This window comes from Mycothermus thermophilus, assembly GCF_041956435.1.
Source record: "Mycothermus thermophilus strain CBS 625.91 unplaced genomic scaffold VTJ04scaffold_5, whole genome shotgun sequence".
Lineage (NCBI taxonomy): Eukaryota > Fungi > Ascomycota > Sordariomycetes > Sordariales > Chaetomiaceae > Mycothermus > Mycothermus thermophilus.
This window is the reverse complement of record NW_027191431.1, coordinates 3,060,567-3,080,556: the sequence shown is the minus strand read 5'-3', so window position 1 is coordinate 3,080,556 and position 19,990 is coordinate 3,060,567. Positions and strand designations below refer to the sequence as shown.

General features: G+C 52.2%; 6 protein-coding genes across 6 annotated transcripts; 3 read left to right on the top strand and 3 right to left on the bottom strand.

The window, feature by feature from the left end:
• Positions 1-270: 270 nt before the first annotated feature.
• On the top strand, positions 271-1,092 carry VTJ04DRAFT_8194 (uncharacterized protein; the record flags this gene model as incomplete). Its single annotated transcript, XM_069366604.1, has 1 exon — positions 271-1,092. The coding sequence occupies one exon, from the start codon at positions 271-273 to the stop codon at positions 1,090-1,092; it is 822 nt and encodes a 273-aa protein (XP_069217522.1).
• A 1,593-nt stretch (positions 1,093-2,685) lies between these two features.
• Positions 2,686-5,177, top strand: VTJ04DRAFT_8193 (uncharacterized protein; the record flags this gene model as incomplete). Its single annotated transcript, XM_069366603.1, has 4 exons — positions 2,686-2,775; positions 2,833-3,403; positions 4,814-4,906; positions 5,152-5,177. 4 exons carry the CDS (start codon positions 2,686-2,688, stop codon positions 5,175-5,177), a joined length of 780 nt encoding a protein of 259 aa, XP_069217521.1.
• Positions 5,178-10,483: 5,306 nt separating this feature from the next.
• Positions 10,484-10,804, bottom strand: VTJ04DRAFT_8192 (uncharacterized protein; the record flags this gene model as incomplete). Its single annotated transcript, XM_069366602.1, has 1 exon — positions 10,484-10,804. The coding sequence occupies one exon, from the start codon at positions 10,802-10,804 to the stop codon at positions 10,484-10,486; it is 321 nt and encodes a 106-aa protein (XP_069217520.1).
• A 1,039-nt stretch (positions 10,805-11,843) lies between these two features.
• Positions 11,844-14,676, bottom strand: VTJ04DRAFT_8191 (uncharacterized protein; the record flags this gene model as incomplete). Its single annotated transcript, XM_069366601.1, has 3 exons — positions 11,844-13,399; positions 13,455-14,342; positions 14,406-14,676. The coding sequence occupies 3 exons, from the start codon at positions 14,674-14,676 to the stop codon at positions 11,844-11,846; spliced, it is 2,715 nt and encodes a 904-aa protein (XP_069217519.1).
• Positions 14,677-16,464: 1,788 nt separating this feature from the next.
• Positions 16,465-18,516, top strand: VTJ04DRAFT_8190 (uncharacterized protein; the record flags this gene model as incomplete). The annotated part of the gene is made up of 3 exons (XM_069366600.1): positions 16,465-17,070; positions 17,133-18,329; positions 18,451-18,516. The coding sequence occupies 3 exons, from the start codon at positions 16,465-16,467 to the stop codon at positions 18,514-18,516; spliced, it is 1,869 nt and encodes a 622-aa protein (XP_069217518.1).
• Positions 18,517-18,520: 4 nt separating this feature from the next.
• VTJ04DRAFT_8189 (uncharacterized protein) lies at positions 18,521-19,587 on the bottom strand (the record flags this gene model as incomplete). Its single annotated transcript, XM_069366598.1, has 2 exons — positions 18,521-18,840; positions 18,909-19,587. 2 exons carry the CDS (start codon positions 19,585-19,587, stop codon positions 18,521-18,523), a joined length of 999 nt encoding a protein of 332 aa, XP_069217517.1.
• Positions 19,588-19,990: the final 403 nt, after the last annotated feature.

The following is a 19,990-nucleotide window of genomic DNA, read 5'->3' as shown; positions in this document are numbered from 1 at the left end:
TCTCTGTTTTTGCTCTGTCACCAATTGGTGGGTTGACATCAATCGCCTAAGCGCGGGCGGGACATGCAGCCCTTTAGCCTCATGCAATCGGCACCATCAGGCTGCGCTGGGAGGATGGGGGGCGTTTAAGATGATCCCTCCTCTCCCTTGCTCCCATGAAGTCCTTGTCAACTAGCAATTGACCTCATTGCTTCAGGAGTGCTATGGTAACAACTCTTGACACTTGTGGTCCCCATACCTTCTCTGCCGTTCACGCCGTCCCATCTCATCATGGCCAAAGTCTTGACCTTTCTTCGCATGCCTGACCTCAGGTACCACCCTGGAGACATTCGCATCGGGGATATCATCCAGGACCCAACAGATCCGTTGAACCCTCTGAGCCGCGCTCCCTCTGCCGACAGCAAACCAGAGGACGCAAGCTACGTCCCGCTCTACACGCCGAGATCTCACACAGACTACAACTTCAGACTTGCCCACTCTAAAGACACCTCCCTGCGTGGCTCGGTGAAGGTGCGATTTCTTGTCTTCACCACACCAGGGTCCGTTTCCTCAACCCATGGGAAGAATGGCAACGTCACCTACACCGCAAATACCGTTGAAACACTGTATCTCCCCCCTCCTGGAGTTCCCAGCAACGATGAGCTCACCCGCCGCGTCCGGGAGAGTGATCGCGTGCGTGCGGCTCTGCGATCTGGACCACTTGGCTCGCGCCCAGTGTACATGATCACAGCGGTCAAGATTGTTCAGGGGCTGAGAGTCGAAACGGCCAGCAGCCGAACCGGAACTGGATTCAATGTGTCAACCCCCGAGGCATTGGGGGTTGCACTCGACCTTGGAGTGTCATGTAACCGGGATAGAGAGCTTGCGTTTACGTCTGCGAATCCTGTGATCTTTGCATACCAGCTGCATAAGATTCGAGAGAAGAAGAAGGGGGTAGGGGCGACTTTGTATAGGCCAGCGGCCGCGTTCTTAACTGGGGATGAGGGAAGGAGAGGGGATGACATGGAAGTGGAGATTGGAGGTGTCGTTGATGTGGATGAGTTGCTGGATTATGATGAGGACATTGAGGTGACTGTTCTGGAAGGTGAATGAACAGGGTGCGAATCTTGGGTGACGGTGCTTCCAAAGGACTTCTGACTCGATGCCGTCTAGTTGTAGTACAGACAAGCGGCTCCTACCTCCCATAGTCGTTTTCTACATCCTTTGAATGGGATACTGTGATTAATCCGTCGTTCAATCCCTTTCCTGCCTCTTAGCGGGAAGCTAGAAGTTCATCATCAAGCCGTATCGTATCGTCCATTACCAAGTTGTAATTTTTCAACTGATCACATGGAAGTAACATCATCTCTGTTATGTATATTAACCCTGGGACAAGTCGCCCTGAGAACTCATCATCTTGGGAAAATCACCGAGTTGCTAATCCGCCGCTATTTCCCCCTCTGTTCTTGTCGTGCCGATGAGCGCCGAGCCTATGTGAATGAAGCCACACGCTCCAATTTAGCCTTTACTACGCTGCTGTTCCATCCCCCACATGCTTCGGGCGAAGGGAACTCTTCGCCAAACGCTCCAGAAACCCTCTGCTGGAGCCCCAAACAGGGATAAATAGCCATTCACTCGCTCTATTTTCCTTTGTATCTAGCATGCGGAATTACACACTCTTTCCCACTACCTTTTTCCTGCACCTGGAAGCTTGTGGCATGTCAGCTTGCCTATCGTTGTTGCAGAGGACAATATCCCGCCTCAGGGTGACGAGATCTTCACACGCTACCCATACTTTGCATTCTCCGTCTCTCACCAACACTCACCACTCACTGAAGATTATTTACCAAAAGAACACATCGTCTACCACAGATACCCCCGCATCCTGAGTCTTGCAATCATTTTGTTCGAAATACTCCGGAACAGGGAGACACAGAACGCTTCGGAAATAACACTACAACAACGCGGAAACGACATCCAAGAGGACGTCGAGAACCCCCAAAAATGGATCAACGTGCAATACGTCAGAATTAAGAGTGCTCTTAGGCAAGGCAATTGGTGCAAGCTTGACCTAACGCCGCAAGTTCGACACACGTACGAATACATTGTGTTGACATGCTTGAATCGGGAGTTTGAGGGAGGTGACGGCACCGATGCAAGCGCAGTGAAGGCGAGGCGAGATGCCATTTACAAGCTCATAGTCCATCCACTAAAGACACTTCTCCAAAAGTTGGGATGGGTGGATGGTTCGGGCAGGATTATCGACAACGACTATGTGGAAGCAAGCCCCAACGCAGAGACAGAAGAGAGTCAGGCTCTAAGTGAGGAGCCTACAATCCACCTCCTTGGTGCAAACTCTGAGCCAACTGGGTGTGCGAGGTATGGATGATATGGATCGTCTTGGGAGACGCTCTACTAACCATCATATCCTCGTTCAGATCTGCAGCAGAGTCATGGCTTCGTTATGTCCAAAACTCCTCAGTAAACAGGACGCTCTATGAGGAGTTTAGAACAAAAGCCAAATCTATCACCCCAATCAGGAGAGTTCGAATTGCTGTGCTCGACACTGGGTATGGCCCAGATGCGATGTTCTTCAAAGATCCGGCACGCAGAAAACGCATCGTTGCGTGGAATGATCTCGTCTGCCGAGGGTCAGAGAACCCTGAAGACAAGCACGGCCATGGCACACACGTATTGTCAGTCCTAATGACCGTCGCCCCAGCTGCGGACTTCTATGTTGCTCGGGTGGCCTGCAACGAGGACGACATTCCTGACTCTGCTGGAAACATGGCTAAGGTATGGATTGCCCAATTGTCCCAAAACCAAAACCGTTTACTTAATCGTGTACCTCAGGCTATCCGGTGGGCTGCCGACAACGAAGTGGATATCATCTCCATGTCTTTCGGGTTCGATGACGAGCCTCTCGTTCAGGGAGAGTACGCTATCAGCAACGCTATCTGTGGTGCCCTGAAGGACCGCAACCAACGTCTCCTCTTCTTCGCCGCAGCCTCGAACGACGGCGGAAACCGACAGGAAATGTTCCCTGCTAGACACCGGCAGGTCATCTCAGTGCGCGCCACCGATGACAAGGGATGGATGGAACACTTCAACCCCCCTCCCGGGTACTCAAGCAAGCATCCCATCATGACTCTGGGTCGGGATGTGCCTGGTGCCGCGCTCGGCGGGAGTGCTGAAGCCAAGAACGGCGTAGTTTACCGCACTGGCACATCGGTAAGCACGCCTATTGCAGCTGGCATCGCTGCTATGATTCTTGGGTTTGTCCGTCTGCACGAGGACAAGCTGATCAAGGTGCTTGGCGGATCGGTTGCGAAGGTGGACCGGTTCTTCACGCTTGAAGGGATGCGACAGGTGCTTTGGAAGATGTCAACAGAGATGATGGATCGGTGGCATTACCTGTCCGGTCGTGAGTTCTTAAACCAGCCCACAGATGAAGCGAGGTTGGCGTGCTTGGTTGCTTGGTCAAGCTGAGCTTGTCGGGGTTACGGGTATCGACGCCAGTCAAGGCCATGGCACGGCAGACAGGACACCAACTCGTGGATGGCTTCACGGGAATAGGAACTTGATTCACCCTTTGTCAGGGCAATGGATGTAATCGGCCTTCAGTATCTCACCAACCTCTTTCCAGAAGGGATTTCGCCTTTTGTGTCATGTGATCGACGTATTGGCCTATGAGGTCTGTGGCTGACCATTGAATCACGTCTTGCGAGTCCAAGATTCCTTGGTAACGCCTAACCCCAACCCTAGCCCTTGCCCAAGCCCAAGTCTAAACCCTGGGAACCCTAGGATTTGGAAGGGTGGTTGATGAGGACGAATTGCAGGATTATGAGGATATTGAGGTGACCGTTTTGGATGCGGGATACTAAGGCGTGTGTGTCTTTACCCTAGGAGGTTGACCTCAGAGTGCTCTTCTTGGGGCATCACCGAAGGCCTGGTAACCATATCCTTCCGCTTTGGTGCCCAGAATAGACTCGAGTCCGTCTATTCCATCCAGTGTTTGGCTCAAAAAATCGTCTATGTTTTCTTCTCGAATATATATTCACGGTCGTTAGGTTTGACGCCTCGTCATCCAAGCAAAATTCCGGCCGCCTCCGTGTCTCTCTTGTCATGAATGTCGTCTGTGGCCTCTGCTGTGTGTGTAAGAGCATCTTTCACTGTAGTCCTGTTGCTGGGTTGTAAAGTCTGCTATATGAAAGTCTGTTGTTCTTCACGTATTTGTCAGGCAGGGGATAATTCCACGGGGACATAGTCATCCATTGTCCTTTGTCGTTCAAGTCGTGATCTGGCTTCCGGGTAACTTTCCGTCTCTTGAGTCTCTTCGTCGACCTCGAGATTGCTTGATCCTTCATTGACGTCAAGGTTCTCCGGTTCTGTGATTATTATTGGTATTACCATGGTTGGTTTGTTCGTTCATATTGTCAGTTCTGGCTGCCCTTGCCTCTCCGCATCTCAGTTGTTGACAGCATGTTGTCTCCGCTTCTCGCCTTGTCTCTAGGCCTGGAGTCTTGCTAGTATCAACCACATCTTCGCGCTGCTGACGCCATTATTTACACTTCGTGTTTCGAGACCGCCCCCGTACCCTGCCCGCGGTCCCTTGCTCACCTCCCGTCCTTAGACTTTGGTGTTTCCCAGGTCAGAAGTGACATTTGCAGATGCTCATGGCGCCGCGACCAGTCTTGACAGTGATGCTTCAGGATTGCCGAGCGACAATCATGGCACGACCTTCACGTGGGTTGGTACAGTTCTCCAATGCACATGAATAGCCACGGCACCGCACTCGCCCCGTGCTATGCTTTCCTAACAATATTGTCAGCAGCCGACTGGCCCTGTGAGGAAATCGTCTACGACGCCAGGCCTCAGCGATCTGGATCCGTGGACATGACCATCGACGGCATGCAGGACGGACGAAGTGAGTGAATAACTTATGGGCATGTCCGGCGCCCATCTTGGTTGGGGCGATCCATGTTCAGGTCATTGCCAGAGTCGGCACCGCCGTCACTTGTAGACTCGTCCCTCGGGCCTGTATCGGGATGCAAAAACAAAGAGTCTCTTGCGCTCTTGGTAGTCCTGTGTCCTCGAGTCCTGCGTCAGTCCATCTCAGACGTGATTTGTCTCGGCGATTCCGGCAGCCCCCGAGTGCCTCCATGACTACAGGATTGAGGGCGGGCTATGTGGCGTGAGATGTCGACGTGATCGCCACGAAACATACACATGGGGTCGGTTTCGAGGGAGGCTTTGGGCCATGATAGCAAGATGCGGTGGTGCTGGGCCGCATGAAATATGTCTGGACGACCGGAGTCGAGAAACCGAGTTGGGTGCTGCGCAAGCATGAGATGCGGAATCGTATCAGTAAGCAGTTCCATGATTGCTCAAAGATGGCACACTTACATGTTTGTTCAAATATGGAAGTTCCAACATTGTGCAAATCTGTTCCAACATTGTCCGAGCCTGGCACCCAAGTCCACCTTTGCCAAAACATGGAATTCCACCTTTGCGCAAAGTTGGAGCCCAACCCGACACCAACTTTAGAATTCTGACTTCTTAAGCTTGGAATTCCACGTTTGACCAAACCTGTCAGACACTTCCACCTTTGCTCAAATATGGAATTCCACCTTTGAGCAAAACATGGAAAACTCCAACTTTGATACCTGCAATGACAACTTTGTGCAAATATGGAAACTCGATCTTTGTTCAAAGATGGACTTCCACCTTTGCTCAAACATGGAATTCCAAGTTTGGGCAAAGCTTGCATCCCGCTTCCACCTCGGTCAAAATATGGGAACTCTACCTTTGCGAAAACATGGCGTACAAGTCCAACTTTGTTCAAACCTGGAATTCCATGTTTTGGCAAACCTAGCATACTGTGGTAACTTTGTGCAAACATGGACGTCCGCCTTTACTGAAGCCTGAACTTCCACCTTTGGGCAACCCTGGAATTCCACTTTTGATCAAACCTTGAAGTCCAACTTCCAGCAACCCCAGACCGGCCAACATGTCCACACCCAAGACCACAACACCAGCACAATCAGACAAACCGGATAATTATTTTGGCTTCATTCCACATCCCGAAAGTCATGTCAGTTGCCGCGACGGCCCCAACTCCAACATGACCAAGGATGCATAGTCGGGCGAAGCCATGACACGGAACAACAGCGATGCCGTCGAGGATGTCAGCTCGCACGGCGGATCGAATCAAGCAGCAACTCCAGAAATCAGTCGAATAGGCAGCCAGCAGTACCCAGCATCATGAAACAGACTCTGACTCAGCTCACAAACCTAGTAACCGACCGAGCAAGGCGCCAACGGTTGGACAGCGCCAGAGAGAATGTAAGCTCGAACACCATCCTCAAGCACTTGGAGATGACCAGGAATACAACCTTTGCTCAAATATGGAAGTCCTCCTTTGCCTGGATATCCAAGTTTGCTCAAACCTGGGATAAGTTCCAACTTTGTCCAAACCCGGAATTCCAACTTTGCTCAAACCTGGAGTCCCTCCCACTTTTGGGTTAACATGGATTCCACCTTCAAGCGAAGCTAGCATGGAGTTCAATCTTTGAGTAAATATGGGATTTCACCTTTGCTCAAGCATGGAGTTCTACCTTTGAACAATTCTGGACTTTCCAACATTTTGCAAACCTGGAAGTCCAGCTTTGTCCAAACCTGGCACCTAGTTCCACCTTTGCGCAGACTTGGAGTTTCAACTTTGCTCAACCTAGAATTCAACCTTTATACAAACCATGACCTCCAACGTTTCTCAAACATAATCACAGGAGAGGAACATCAGAGACGCAGACTTCTTCTCCAAGGGGCTGTCGTAGTCAAAAATTCCACATTTGAGCAAACCTGGCACCTAGTTCCACCTTTGCGCAGACTTGGAGTTTCAACTTTGCTCAACCTAGAATTCAACCTTTATACAAACCATGACCTCCAACGTTTCTCAAACATAATCACAGGAGAGGAACATCAGAGACGCAGACTTCTTCTCCAAGGGGCTGTCGTAGTCAAAAATTCCACATTTGAGCAAACCTGGTACCTGCTTCCACCTTTGCCAAAACATGGAAGTGCAGATTTGCTCAAACCTGGGTTGAGTTTCCAACATTGAACAAACCTCGGGGACTTTCCAATATTGAACAAACCTGGAATTCCAACATTGCGCAAACCTGGAATTTCCCACTTTGAACAAACATGGAATTTCCAACTTTACGCAAACCTGGATTCAGTTTCCAACTTTGATCAAACCTGGAATTTTCAACTTTGCGCAAACCTGGAGTTGAATTCAAACTTTGATTAAACCTGGAATTTCCAATATTGCGTAAACCTGGGTTCAGTTTCTAACATTAAATAAACCTGGAATTTCCAACTTTGCGCAAACCTGGATTCAGTTTCTAACTTTGCGCAAAGTTGGAATTTCCAACTTTGCTTAAACCTAGGTTCAGTTTCCAACTTTAATCAACCTGGAAAAGAGTTCCTACTTTGATCAAACCTGGAAATTCCAACTTTGCGCAAACCTGGAATTGAGTTCCAACTTTGTCAAAACCTGGACCGAGTTCCATGTTTGTGCAAACCTGGAATTTCCACATTTTAACAAACCTAGACTTCCCATATTTAAACAAACCTGGGAAGTCGGACTTTTATCAAATCTGGAACTCCAACTTTGTACAAACATGGAATTTCCTCCTTGCCACAACATAGAATTGCATCTTTGACCAAACCTGACATCGTGTACCCGCTTTCAACTTTGCGACTCCGCGGAACTTCATGTTCTCATATACGTGGCACACCGTCCAAACCTGCTCCCAACTCTCTGGAAAACTCGTGCTTCACGTCGAGTCAATGCGAGTTGCTGAGCCGAGGGTCTTGGATGCGTCGGAGCCCCTTCGCACCATATTCGCCGGGGCCATTGTAGTCGGGTCCTCTAGGCTCTTTGTCCCGATGTCAACCATCTTACCTCGAGCTCTCTGGGACCTCGAGTCATGTACTGGACCAACAGCTACGCCATAGCTTCGCGTTTGCCCACGGCTCGGGGCTCACTTCTGGCCAGACGACTCACTGTGTTCTTGTGGATGTCATCATCTGTTCGTTATATTCAATATAGAAATGCGTTTTTTTTCCTGACCTCGCGACCACGACATCACTTCTCCGCCCTCCCTGACTAATTTCTCCTTGGACATGCATCTCCGCCGCTCTCCACGTCATTGAGTGTTGGGTGGTCTGCCGTGATGTTTGTCGGGGCCCCGCCCTGAAGCATATGGGGGACGTTCAAAACCCGGCAGCTGTTTGCTGTCGTCTCCCCCTGGTGACCACGTTCTGGACAAGGATCTGGCCCGCATTGATTCTGGCGTCTCGGTTGGTGCAAAAACACAGTCCCCCCCTGAGTGAAGATATGCTACCGGCACTTGGGGCCTTTGTCCAGAGTGAGTCCACGGCCGGGGAGAAAGGAAGGGGAGAGCGTGCCCTCGAAGCCTGCGATTGCGGAGAAGGTCAGCAGCGTGTATTCCTGGACGGGGGCGACGCAGAAGAAGCAGCGGCAAACTTCTGGTTTCCATTCAGGGGTGCACAGAGGGTTTTCTGATCCTAGTTTGCTTAAATATAGAATTCCAACTTTGATCAAACCCGGAATTTCCACCTTTGCGTAAACATGGAATTCCACCATTGAACAAACCTGGAAATTCCAACATTGTGCAAACCCGGACTTCCACCATTGCTCAAACCTGGAATTCCAACTTTGAGCAAATATAGAACTCCAGCTTTGCGCAAATATGGAATTCCACCTTGACCAAAAGATAGAGTTCTACTATTGCTTAAACCAAGGAATACCAATACGTATACTACGTGCACGTTTTCCCAAAGTTGACATATGATGTATGTTTTCGAAAATCTGTCCATAGTCAATAGTTTCGAAAACCTGGACAATGGTTAGATTTTCGATAACCTACACCACATCCCAGATTTTGGAAAACCTGAACCACACGTCAACCTTTCGAAAATCTGCACCACGTGCCAACTTTGTGAAAATCCGGATTCCGTGTTAACTTTCTGAAAACCCGGCCCGCATATGTTTGGAAAATCAGCGGGCGGCAATGAGCAATCCTCTGGACTCACCGCCTCACCCCAACATGTCCTGGCAGCCATGCTGAGCCAGTGTCTGTTCTTGGAGGCGCTGCGAAGAAACCGGCCTGTCCGTTGGGCGAAGACCCTCACGCCGAGGATGGGGATGAAGGCGCCCTCTGGGCAGCCAGCCAACATGACGCTCGGTGTTTGCGTGACCACAGAAGACATCGTCCTGTACCCGGTCCCGGCTCAAGCCGAACCGAAAGAGTCCCCTCGCCGCTGCGATGCATTCTGCTGCGGTCCGCATGGTACTCTCCGACCCAGAAGCCGTTTTTCTTGGCTTGTCCGATGTGACTGCGCCGTGAACAAAGTGACTAACTCTAGCTCAACGAGCTCCAAGGGAGGCAACGGCGGGGGGGGGGGGGGGTGGCCGTGGGACTGGATGACGGAGTCGTCGCGACGGCCTGAGACATGCGGGCGAACATGTGATGGTCGTCGTCAGCGTCGAGTGAAGCGGGGATGGTGATCCTGAACATCACCGGGGAGCATGGCCAACGGTGCTGTTGTGGTCCTCGCAGCCCGAGATCGCCAAGTTATTGGTAATCGGGGCTAGTGGTAGTACCCCTAGCGCGGGAGTTGGCCTGCGGCCCTCTGCCGCCGCGCCGCAGTAGTGATCGAGCCGTCTCGTTGAGAACCCCTCGGGCTTTCTGGGAGATGGGGTGCTTCAGCCACCGCTACCGTTGGGCAAAGGCAAGGAGCAAACGGTCGGTTGGATGGCCAGGCGCGGCCTGCTCTGTCCGATAAATCGAGAACAAGCCAAATCCGCTCAGCCAGATCCGGGACCCGGCGGAGGCTCATCAAGAGTGGAGGTTGAGGGAAGATATCTACATACATGCGTTCTTTGTCTGGCGACGGTTGGAGTTCTACAGGTATTAAGAGTGGCCTGAACCAAAGCCGCGACGCCGAGGAAACGAAGTTCAACTCGAGCCTGTGTCAACTGTGACAAGCAGAGGCGCTATATAAGGTGCACTGACTATGGCAGCACTAACGGATTCGTTTTTGCTGTCTCATCGACATACAGTTCCAACTTTACAGAAACGTGTAATGCAATTCCAACTTTGTGTAAACCTGGCACACAATTCCACCTTTCTGTAAATATGGAATTCCACCTTTGCTCAAACCTGGAATGACTAACTTTGCTCAAACATGGAAGTCCAACTTTGCTCAAATCTGGAATTCCAACTTTGAACAAACCTGGACTTTCCACCTTTGCACAAAGCTACCTAAGATGCGTTTCAACTTTCCGCAAATATGGAATTCCACCTTTGCCCAAACCTGGAATCCCGCTTTCGTCCAAACCTGGAAGTCTATGTATGCCCTGTTCAAACCTGACACATTGTGCCTGGCCTCAACTCTGCCCAACGTCTCAGATATATCACACACTGCCGAAACCTGCGCTTGAGTTGCCATGAGACTTGTGCTTCACGTTGAGCCGGTCTGAGCTACGACCCGGAGTAATATGGCGTATTTGTGGCAGCGTCCATCGCGCCATCTTATCTGGGGGAGTTGACGTCGGGTCTCCGTGGAGGAACTCGCCGGAGACATGCTTTGTCCAACCACTGCTCTCCATATCATCAACAAGTCCAGAGGTCTCTCGCAGCCCTTCTAAGGCCAGGCCCTCGAGCACACGGGGGATGTCCAATATCAGTGAGTTGTTTTCTGTTGTCTTCTCCCCTGATGGCCGCACTCTGGACATCGATCTGGTCCGCGGTCGTCTTCGGTTTGGCAAAGATAGACTTTGTGGTCTTTACCAAGATGGAATAATATGCTAGGTTTTCACAATGGCGGAACTCCAAGTTTGGGGAAGGTGCTGTAGGATTCCAGGTTGTTTGAGATTGGAACTATTCGCCAGGTTTGCACAACGTTGGACTTCGATCTTTGCACAAAGTTGGAATTCCATGTTTGAGGAAAGTTGGGAAGTCATCCTAGGCTTGCGCAAAGTTGGAGTCTCATGTCAGCTCAAAGATGGAATCCCGGTTTGCTCAAAGGTCGAAGTCCAGCTTTGCATAGAGGTGGAAGTCCAGGTTTGCGCTGCGGCACAGCTGGAGCCCAGACCTGAACGACGGTATATGCAAAATGGAGTGAAGGACGCAATTGATTTCTGGAAGAAAAATAAGGTATCTGAGGCACAGAGGCCCCGCAAGCGCCAATATATTATACATACCAGAGTACGCCAAGAGGTGGCGCCAGGTTGGCCGTTTGGGTGCCGGATATGGAGGCTGAGAGCTAGGGCTCGCTGAGTAAGTCATACTCAGGCCAACAGCAGCCATATGATCCTGTCATCTGTCATATGCACAATGTTAAAAAGTCCAGGTTTGCGCAATGTTGGAATTCCAGATTTGAACAAGTTGGAAACTCTAGGTGTGCGCAAAATTGGACATTCCATATTTGTCAAATTTCGGGAAGTCGATGTTTGTGCAACGTTGGACATTCCATATTTTAACAAAGTTGGAAGTCTCACGTTTGCGCAAAGTTGGGAAGTCCAGATTTGCGCAATGTTGGAAATTTCATATTTGTGCAATGTCGGAAAGTCTAGGTTTGCGCAAACGTAGAATATCGGTTCCTGGCAATGAGTCAAGGAGTACTAACTCTCAGTTCATGCTTCTGCGATCAATGCTGATGATTCTCTCCAAGCAAATCCAGTTAATATCAAAATCCTTCAACCACCTTGTGCTATGTCATCATGCGTTCAACCAGCCTCAGAACTAGCAGCCCAATATCCCTCCAGTCACGTCTTACACAAAGATTCCGTACAGTTCCTCCTCTGTTGGCGGCGTCGACGGGCTGAGAAAGTCCTCATGAGACCAGCCCGTGTGTGACCTTGCGTCCCTCCGACCTCCAGTCTTGGACCCAAAGTTTGCTTGAAACTGCTTGGCCTCCAACATGGTTTTCATGCAGGAGAGAGGAATATTTTCATCGAGAGACAAGACATCCCCTCTCATGTTGTCCCACATCTCAGGGGTAATGGCGCACAAGATGCGCTCAGCAAGTCGTGCAATCTCTGTCGCGTTACCCCACGATTCAAACCGGGACAGCGTGAACAGGTCTTTCTTAAACTCCTCTCTCGCCTTTTGAGACGACACCCAGGGTCCCTCAACTCCCTCCTCCTTCAGCCTGCGGTCCAACAGATCCAAGCTTTCAGCCGGGGAGAGAGAGTCGAAGAGAATCTCCTCAGGGAACAGAGCCGCCAGATCCGGCCGCCAACGCATAAGCGTGTTGACCCCCTCCGTTTGCCCAGTCAGGATGATCAGACTCGACTGAGCGTTCGCCTTGACGAAGGACACCAGCTCATCGACTGCCTCGCTGCAATGCCGGTTCCTCGTCAGGGCCTGCACGTCGTTGATAACCAGGACCTGGCCGATGCCACGATTCAGGACGGTCCGGGCCTGCTTCGAGGTGTGGCCGACCCAGTGGCTGACGAGGCTCGTGGCCAGGCACTCAACGACGTGGTCCGACCTGAGGAGTTGCTTCTGGTAGAACAACTTCCCGAGATGGCGCGCAACTTCGGACTTCCCAGTTCCCGGCGGACCCTTGAAAATGTAAGTCCGCGGTAGGAAGCGGAGGGGGTTGCGTTTGCCCCGGAGATGGCTTGTCAATGCTGCGCTCTGTGGCCACCACCTCTCGAACTGCTTGATGACCTTCTCGGACACCTTGCCTGAAAGCAGGGCTCTGAAGCTGTTGGAACTGACTGGGGCATAGCTTGGGTCCGAGCGCGGATCGAAATCTTGCGCGGTGAGCATGCCCGTCTGTCGTTGGGCAGCGGGGAGTTTGCGCTGTCTCACTAAGTAGTTCTGGATGGCCGTCGAGACGAGATTCTTGACCGCTCTCCCGTTGCTGAAGTTGGGGTCAGAGAGTGAGGGAGAGAGGACACGCATAGCCGCCTCGATCGCGCCCTCGTCGCATTCCATGTCCCGAGACTTGAGATCGAACTTGAGGATCTCGCGGAGCTGGCTTTCGGTATAGTTCTCGAACCGGAAGGGCTGGTCCGCCATAAAACGGCCGGCCAAACCGGGGTTTGCGTTGCGAAAGAGCGAGTCCATCTTTTCCTCGTAGCCCAAGAGGATGACGCAGCGGTCATCTCCCGGAACTCCTTGCGCCTCGGCGACGATCATGTCGATTATGGTGCTTCGTTCCTTGGCGTAATACGCGTCCTTGTCCGTGCCAGGATCGAGCATGTAAGCCTCGTCGATAATGAGCACTTTGCCCAGTGTCGATGAAAGGATTGACCGTGTCAGAGTCTCTGTGCCGCCGATGATGTCGTTGGTGAAGTCGGATGGATTCTTGACGACCACTACTTGAAAGTCAGCCTCTGCTCGGTTTTACAAGGGGAGAAGTCCTGTACATACCATCACCGTTGCTCAAAAGCCCAAGATCCGCCAGGATTCGTCCGTACAACTTTGCAACGGTTGTTTTGCCGGTGCCTGGGGCTCCCACAAAGACGCGGTTCAGGGAGAATTGCATCGGTCGCTTGCCCGCCACCTCCCTGTGGTAGTTCTCCTCGATCATGTCGAACATATCTTCCACGGATGCCTTGACGTGCTCCAGGCCGATGAGGCTGCGGAGTTCCTTGAGAGCTGCACACTTCTCCCTGACGTCCGAAGGCGGTGGTCCAAAGATGTCCTCCTTTGTGAAGAACAGGCGATCTTCAAGCGAGGGGCTCGCCATCTGCCGGAGACGCTGGATCTGGCGTTCACGCATTGTGGACTGGAGGTTCTCAAGGCTTCTCACGTTGCCAAAACCCCGAAGTCCCCTGCGGAGGCAGAGCCGGCGGACGGCTGCGCGCATGTACATGCCGTTCGGCCCCCCTTCAAACTGAGCTCGGCCGTTGTATTGGTCATCGAAGAGTTGTAACAAAATCGTGTGCAGCTGATCCTCGGTGTAGTCTTCAAAGTCGATGACATAGGGGATTCTGCTGATCAACCCTTCGTTGTATCCAAGTAGGGGGTCTAGGGAGTCTTTGTACCCGGTAAAGACGACGGCAAAACGGTCGAATGAGTTCTCCATGTGGTCGAGAAGAATGTCAAGCGCTTTACGTCCCGCATGGTTGTAGGAAGCGACAAGTTGGTACGCATCATTAACAATCAGGACACCTCCCTGTGGTAGGTCGTTTTCGATGAGTGACTGAACGTTCAGGTCGGCGAGCCATGTGCCTGACATCTCCACCACCGCTGGGCTTTTGATGACGCCGAGACCATAGAGCATCTTTGCGTAGAGTCTCGCGGCAGTGGTCTTGCCTACATCACGGTTAGTTGGGCTGAGGGGTCAAGGATGAGATCAAGGTAAGTCGAGGTACTTGCCTGTCCCCGGGTTCCCCTGGAATACAGCATGGAACCTCTGGCGCGGGTTGTTTATGCCGACAATCTTGTTGTGCTCGACGTGGTACTTGAGCTCCTCGAAGCGCGCTTTGATTTTGTCGAAGCCGACGAGTTTGGAAAGCAACGAGGTGACGGTGTCGAGGGCCTCCTGTCGGGCCCTCCTGTCGTTCTCTGCCTGTAGTTGTGCTTCATAATCCTCTTCCTCTTCCACCTTCTCTTCCACCTTTTCTTCCACCCTCTCTTCCATTCTCATCTTCACTCTCTCTTCCGTTTTTTCTGCCACTATCCTGTCTTCGTGCACTGTGTTCTCCTTTCCTACTTCCTCTTCTCGTCCCTCTTCCACATCTTCACCATCCCCAGTTCCACTTTCCTGCTCTTTTGTCTCACTCTCAGAGCAACCGTCAACTTTTGTTTCTTCCTTCGGTCCCTCGTTTGTTTCTCCTTGACATGGATCAAGATCAGGAACGGCTGGGCTTCCGTCACACTCCGCGCAATCTGATGTATTATCGGAAGAAGCCGGGGTTGGAGGGTTCGATGAATCTTCAGCTGTGGTGCTACCAGCATCTGAAGTTGTAACTGTGAACGGCCCTGAGGTTGACAGGTTTTGGCAGGTGGTTTGGGGGTCATGTGTCTGGGTGGGAGAGACTGCGCAGGTTGTCTGATCCGCCATTATTCCCTGTAGGAACTGGAGATCTCGTCCAAACGAGACATAAGAATGATATATGTAAGAGGGGAGATGTCAGACCGCAGAGAGCTGGCCGTGATGGGCTAGGACCCAAGAATCTGATGTTGGAGTTCTCAATGTGGCGGACTTCTACCGAGGAGCCCCCAAGATGTAAATACCCAACTACCATTTATGCTTCTCAACTCCTGTCTAACCCCATCACTAGAGGCCTAGGCAACTCTCAAGGCATACCTTAGGTAAAGTCTCTCGTCTTCCGTCCTCAGTCCTCGAAACACCGCCGCACGCAGTAATGGTAGGGCTGCAGATGCCAAGTGTAGGCCTCCGTGCTGTTGGTTCTACGTTAGCCGTTGAGCCTCCAGCCATTGCAACCAACATGCAGATCGGTATGCTGCCTTGCCCAATACCCACTATTACACACAAGCCCAAACTAATCGTCTTTCCTCAACACACACGACGTGTCCAAAGGTAACGAACGACAAGCACGTTAGCTACAGGCTCACTATCTGAAGGAGGCTTGTATTTTTGGATGCCAGATGCAGGTTCCAAGCGTCGAGGTCCCACCCATAACCTGTGTTCTGCCTTTTGCCGGCCGGTTGACTTTGTCTTCCTACATGTCACCACTTCGGAAGCTTGGACACTCCAGCGTAAGATGTAGACAATTTTAGGAACTGGCAGTTCGAGATATGCCTGGAATCTTGAGCATACTTTGTACGTCGCTTCAATATTACCATGTTGAAGCCTTCTGTCAGTCCATAGACTTGCCTTAGAACTGCGGCCGCAAACGAGGGTCTGCTATGCAGGGGCTGTACTCTGGAGAGGCTTCTCGGCGTCCCACTTCCTCCATGTCTGCGCCAAAGCTATACTTATGTGTGAGGTGCTACGGCCCACAATTTGAGGTGAGGTTGACCGCGCTCAGCTCGGCAAAAGGAAATCACTGGCCACCTTGGTGGCTGTGAGAACCCCGCATTCTGCGATGTAGAGGTAGTATTATGCAGTTGGTTCCCGGCGCTGACATGGAGGAAGCAGATCGGCATCCGTCTGAGATTGGTGGCTGCGCCAAGCCTGGAGCGAGCATCGGCCGGGGGCTGGAAGTCAACTCCTTGGTGGGCGGCTGGGGGACGCAGCTGTGCGGCGTAGACAGGCTGGGACACTCGGACGGTGACAGCAGCCGCCGTTGTGAACAAGTCCGTAACAGCCAACGAGCCCCTGGGGCTCTGTGACATTGCCTGTCTTCGAGCCCGCGCTCCTAAACGTCGCCAAGCGCTAACTCTGAGGTAGTTGCAACTGATCGTCGTCTTTCAACAATCGCCATCGTCTCTCAATGTTCCATCCGCTCATGATCCTGTGATTCCCACGATGGATGATCAACAAGACCCAACTCCCGACCCCCCAAACACCACCGACGTAATTTCCGCAGTCGCGTCGGTAGTCGCTGGGGTGATTTCTGTGATTACCCTTCTGACCGTCTATGTCGCCGCGCGGCAACTTCTCACCGAGCATAAAGCCTACGAGGCAGGGCTGTCCCTTCAAGCTCTCGGTCCATGGCAATCCAAAGTCAAGACGAAGAAGCTATTCGGCCTGCAACAAACCGTCGCGACCCCAGTTATCTCCGTCGCGTTCCTTGTGAAAAAGGGATGGCAGCCCGAGTTTAGTTATCCGAATGGTTTCCAGCTCTTTTCAAGTCCTCAGACGAACCCGCCAGTTAATCATGGAAAGGATCAGTCGTGGTGGAAGACGACTCTATCCCGAATGTTGAGACGACAGCCCAAAGACAACAGCGATGATGCACATCCTCTACTCGAGACCGAAAAGGCGCTTCCCAGTGCGACCTGGGTGACCTTTCTTCAAGCTCTCGGTATCAAGCCTGAAGACGAGCAATTTTATGCCTTGAGTCCCCAGTCAGCATTGGTCAACGGTACTATTCCTATGAGATGGGAGGGCAAGGATCTCTGTGCTGCTGCGGTGAGTTTGGACGAGACCCCCGAGGCGGTACTGGCAATAAGATACGACTGACAGTCTTCGAGTGTATGCTTGGCTTCTACTGCTACGAAGAGAAACTTAACCTGAGGCTCCCAATGAAGCTCCCAGCCCAATGGTTTGGCCCGCTTGGTTGGCTCCAGTTTCGACAAAACGACGATGGCTGCGTTGTCGAGTTCCGGAGACGAGCCAAACGTGACAACCAGCTCAGCGAGCTTGTACACCAGTATTACCGGAAAATACCAAAACATCACGAGCCCCATTTCCTCAAAGCCAGATTGTGGTGGACTGCTCAGGGCTTGTTATTGAAGAGGGGACAGCCCCTCTTCATCGGGCCTGCCACTGACGGGAAGCAAGGGAACATCGAACTTCTTGTGCCCTCCCTTGGGCTGCTTGCTGCTGACGAAGAATCTTGCGAGTTAGCGTCAAGCAGAGGTCTGGACACGAGAACACTTTTCCAGTATACACGAAGATACGTCGACTCATTATCGCCACAGGAGGAAGACCTATATCAGTACAAACTTGGAAAGAAGCGGATGGACAGCCTGGTTGTGGCCCAGTTCAAAGACGCCCTTGAGTTATTGAAGCCCGACGGTTACTACTTCACCCCAAGCGGCACCACTTATCTCGAACTTCTCAGCGTCTTCGACACAGTGAACGCACCGTTCATCTCGCTCCAGCAAACCAAGAGCATGGTCTTCCGCCTTACCTACAGTGATGTCTGGCCACCACACTACAAACACGCGGAAGAGCTTTTCTTTGCTATGGAAGTATGCAATGAGTTCCAGAGCGTCATGCTCGCCTCGCAGGGTACCCAACCATTCTTCACCCCCGAAGACATGATGGCGATGGCGAAAGCGTCCCAATCCTTGCGCCAAATCTACCAGCGTCTCCCTGACCTCTCATGGGCTATGCTCATATGTCCTCAGCTCTTCAATGACCTTGCCGAGTATTTCGAACATCATCTTTACCTCGATGAGTTAGATGGGACGGTAATATGCGAGAACAAGCTATTGGACTGCACAAGCATTCTGAAGGGTCATCTAAGGAAAGGAGAGGACGGTGTTACCAGCGCCGAACCCTTCAAATACCATACACCGTTGTGTGAAGACGGGATCTATACGGGCTGGGAGGTGCTGGCAGCTTTTGCTGATTTGATCATCCAGTATTTTTGGGTGATACGAAGCGTGGTGGTCACGAATGCGGGTAGCTATGGCATGGTGATACCTCAGACAATTACAATGGTTTGATATGGCGGTAACTACAAGAGAGTAAGACCCGGGGTCTCGGATACAATTCAGGCAATAAACAACACCTGTCTTGTTGATTTTCCATTATGAATTTTCAGATACATGTGTAATACAGTTGATTGATCCAATCTTGACTCAACCGGCGCCCTTCAATCTTCCAAGTCTCACAACAGTCTCATGATACCTCACGACATCTCAACATCCTCCGCCTCCGCCTGCTTATACTCATACATGATATCCGTCCGCACGCTGTACTTGGTTCCGGCCACCACCGGATCGCCCGAGTGCAGGATTTGGCGATGCTGGAAGATGAGCACCCGCCCGGCCTTGGGATAGACGTCAATCTTGCGGCTCTCGTCGAACGAGTAGAACGCCGTCGACCCGCCGTCCAGCTCCGCGCCGGGGACCTCCTGCTTGGAGTCGTTGAGGTACAGATGAACCGTGAAAATGGTGTGCCGCGTCTTGGACGGGTCGCTTTGGTCGATGTAGGCGCCGTCGCAGTGTGCTGGAGCAAGCATGTCAGCCATTGTCCATCAATCCAATTCTTGTGTCAGAAAACAAGAGAACACTCACGCTTAAAATACCCGCCCACCCCATACTTCAAAAACCTCATCCTCTCATTCACCCGACTAAACACCCATTTATCCCCCGGCCTCTGCCCCTTCATCGGATGCACCACGTTATTCTCCTCAGCATCCACCTCCAACAACCGCCTCTTCACCGCCCCTCCCTCCCCGACATCCGGCAGGCTCATAATCCTCCCCCACACCCGATCCACCATCTCCTGACAATCCCAAATAATCCGATCGCTCTTCCGATACGACTGATGCAGCACTTCATACCCCGCACCAACATTCAACAGCGCCGGCGACCAGGGGTCGTGCTCGCCGTTGCGCGGCGGCGCTACCCCGTCAGAAGCCGCGCTGGGGTCATAGTCCGGTGGCGGGACGCTGGATTCCGCCAGCCGAAGAAGCTGCGCGCACTCGGACGGGGACAGGACGTGGTCGAGCACGACGGCGTAGCGGCCCGCGTATTCCGGCAGGGGGGTCTTGCTGAAGTCGATGGGACTGACGACGATGGGCCGGGCGTCCGGGGGTTGGGTGGTCAGGAAGTTGGGCGGGATGGCGACGGGGAGGGAGGTGTAGGTTGTGCGGACGGGTTTGTTGAGGATGGGTTGCGGAGCGGGTTTTGGAGGAGGAGAGGGAGTGGCTTTGTGGCCCGGGAGGATGCGGTTGAGGAGGTTGTTGGGCATTTTGGTGGTAGTAGTAGTAGTAGTAGTGGTGGTGGTGGTGGTGCTGGAGGTTGGGTTGTTGTTTGTTTGGGTTGAAAAGGGGTGATGGTGTTGTTGACGTTGAGAGGGAAGGCCGGCGGTGACGGTGGATGAGAGCTGCCAGGTAGGACAGCCTTTATGGCACCGGCGGTAGATGTTAGAGATGCTTGATATTTTGGCCCGGCAGGCTTGGGAATATAATCATAAACCCCGTGTCGAACCGTCCACCTGTTCATTGCTCTCGACGTGTTTGTAAGTCCTTTCGGCATGCAAGCTGGAGCTGGAGATCCAAGCCACGGCACCGCCTCGGTAGGATTCCAGCGAATGGATGCCTGCGGTCGCGTCCGCCTTGGCGCTCACGCTTCAGCCTCTCAGCTTGTCGTCG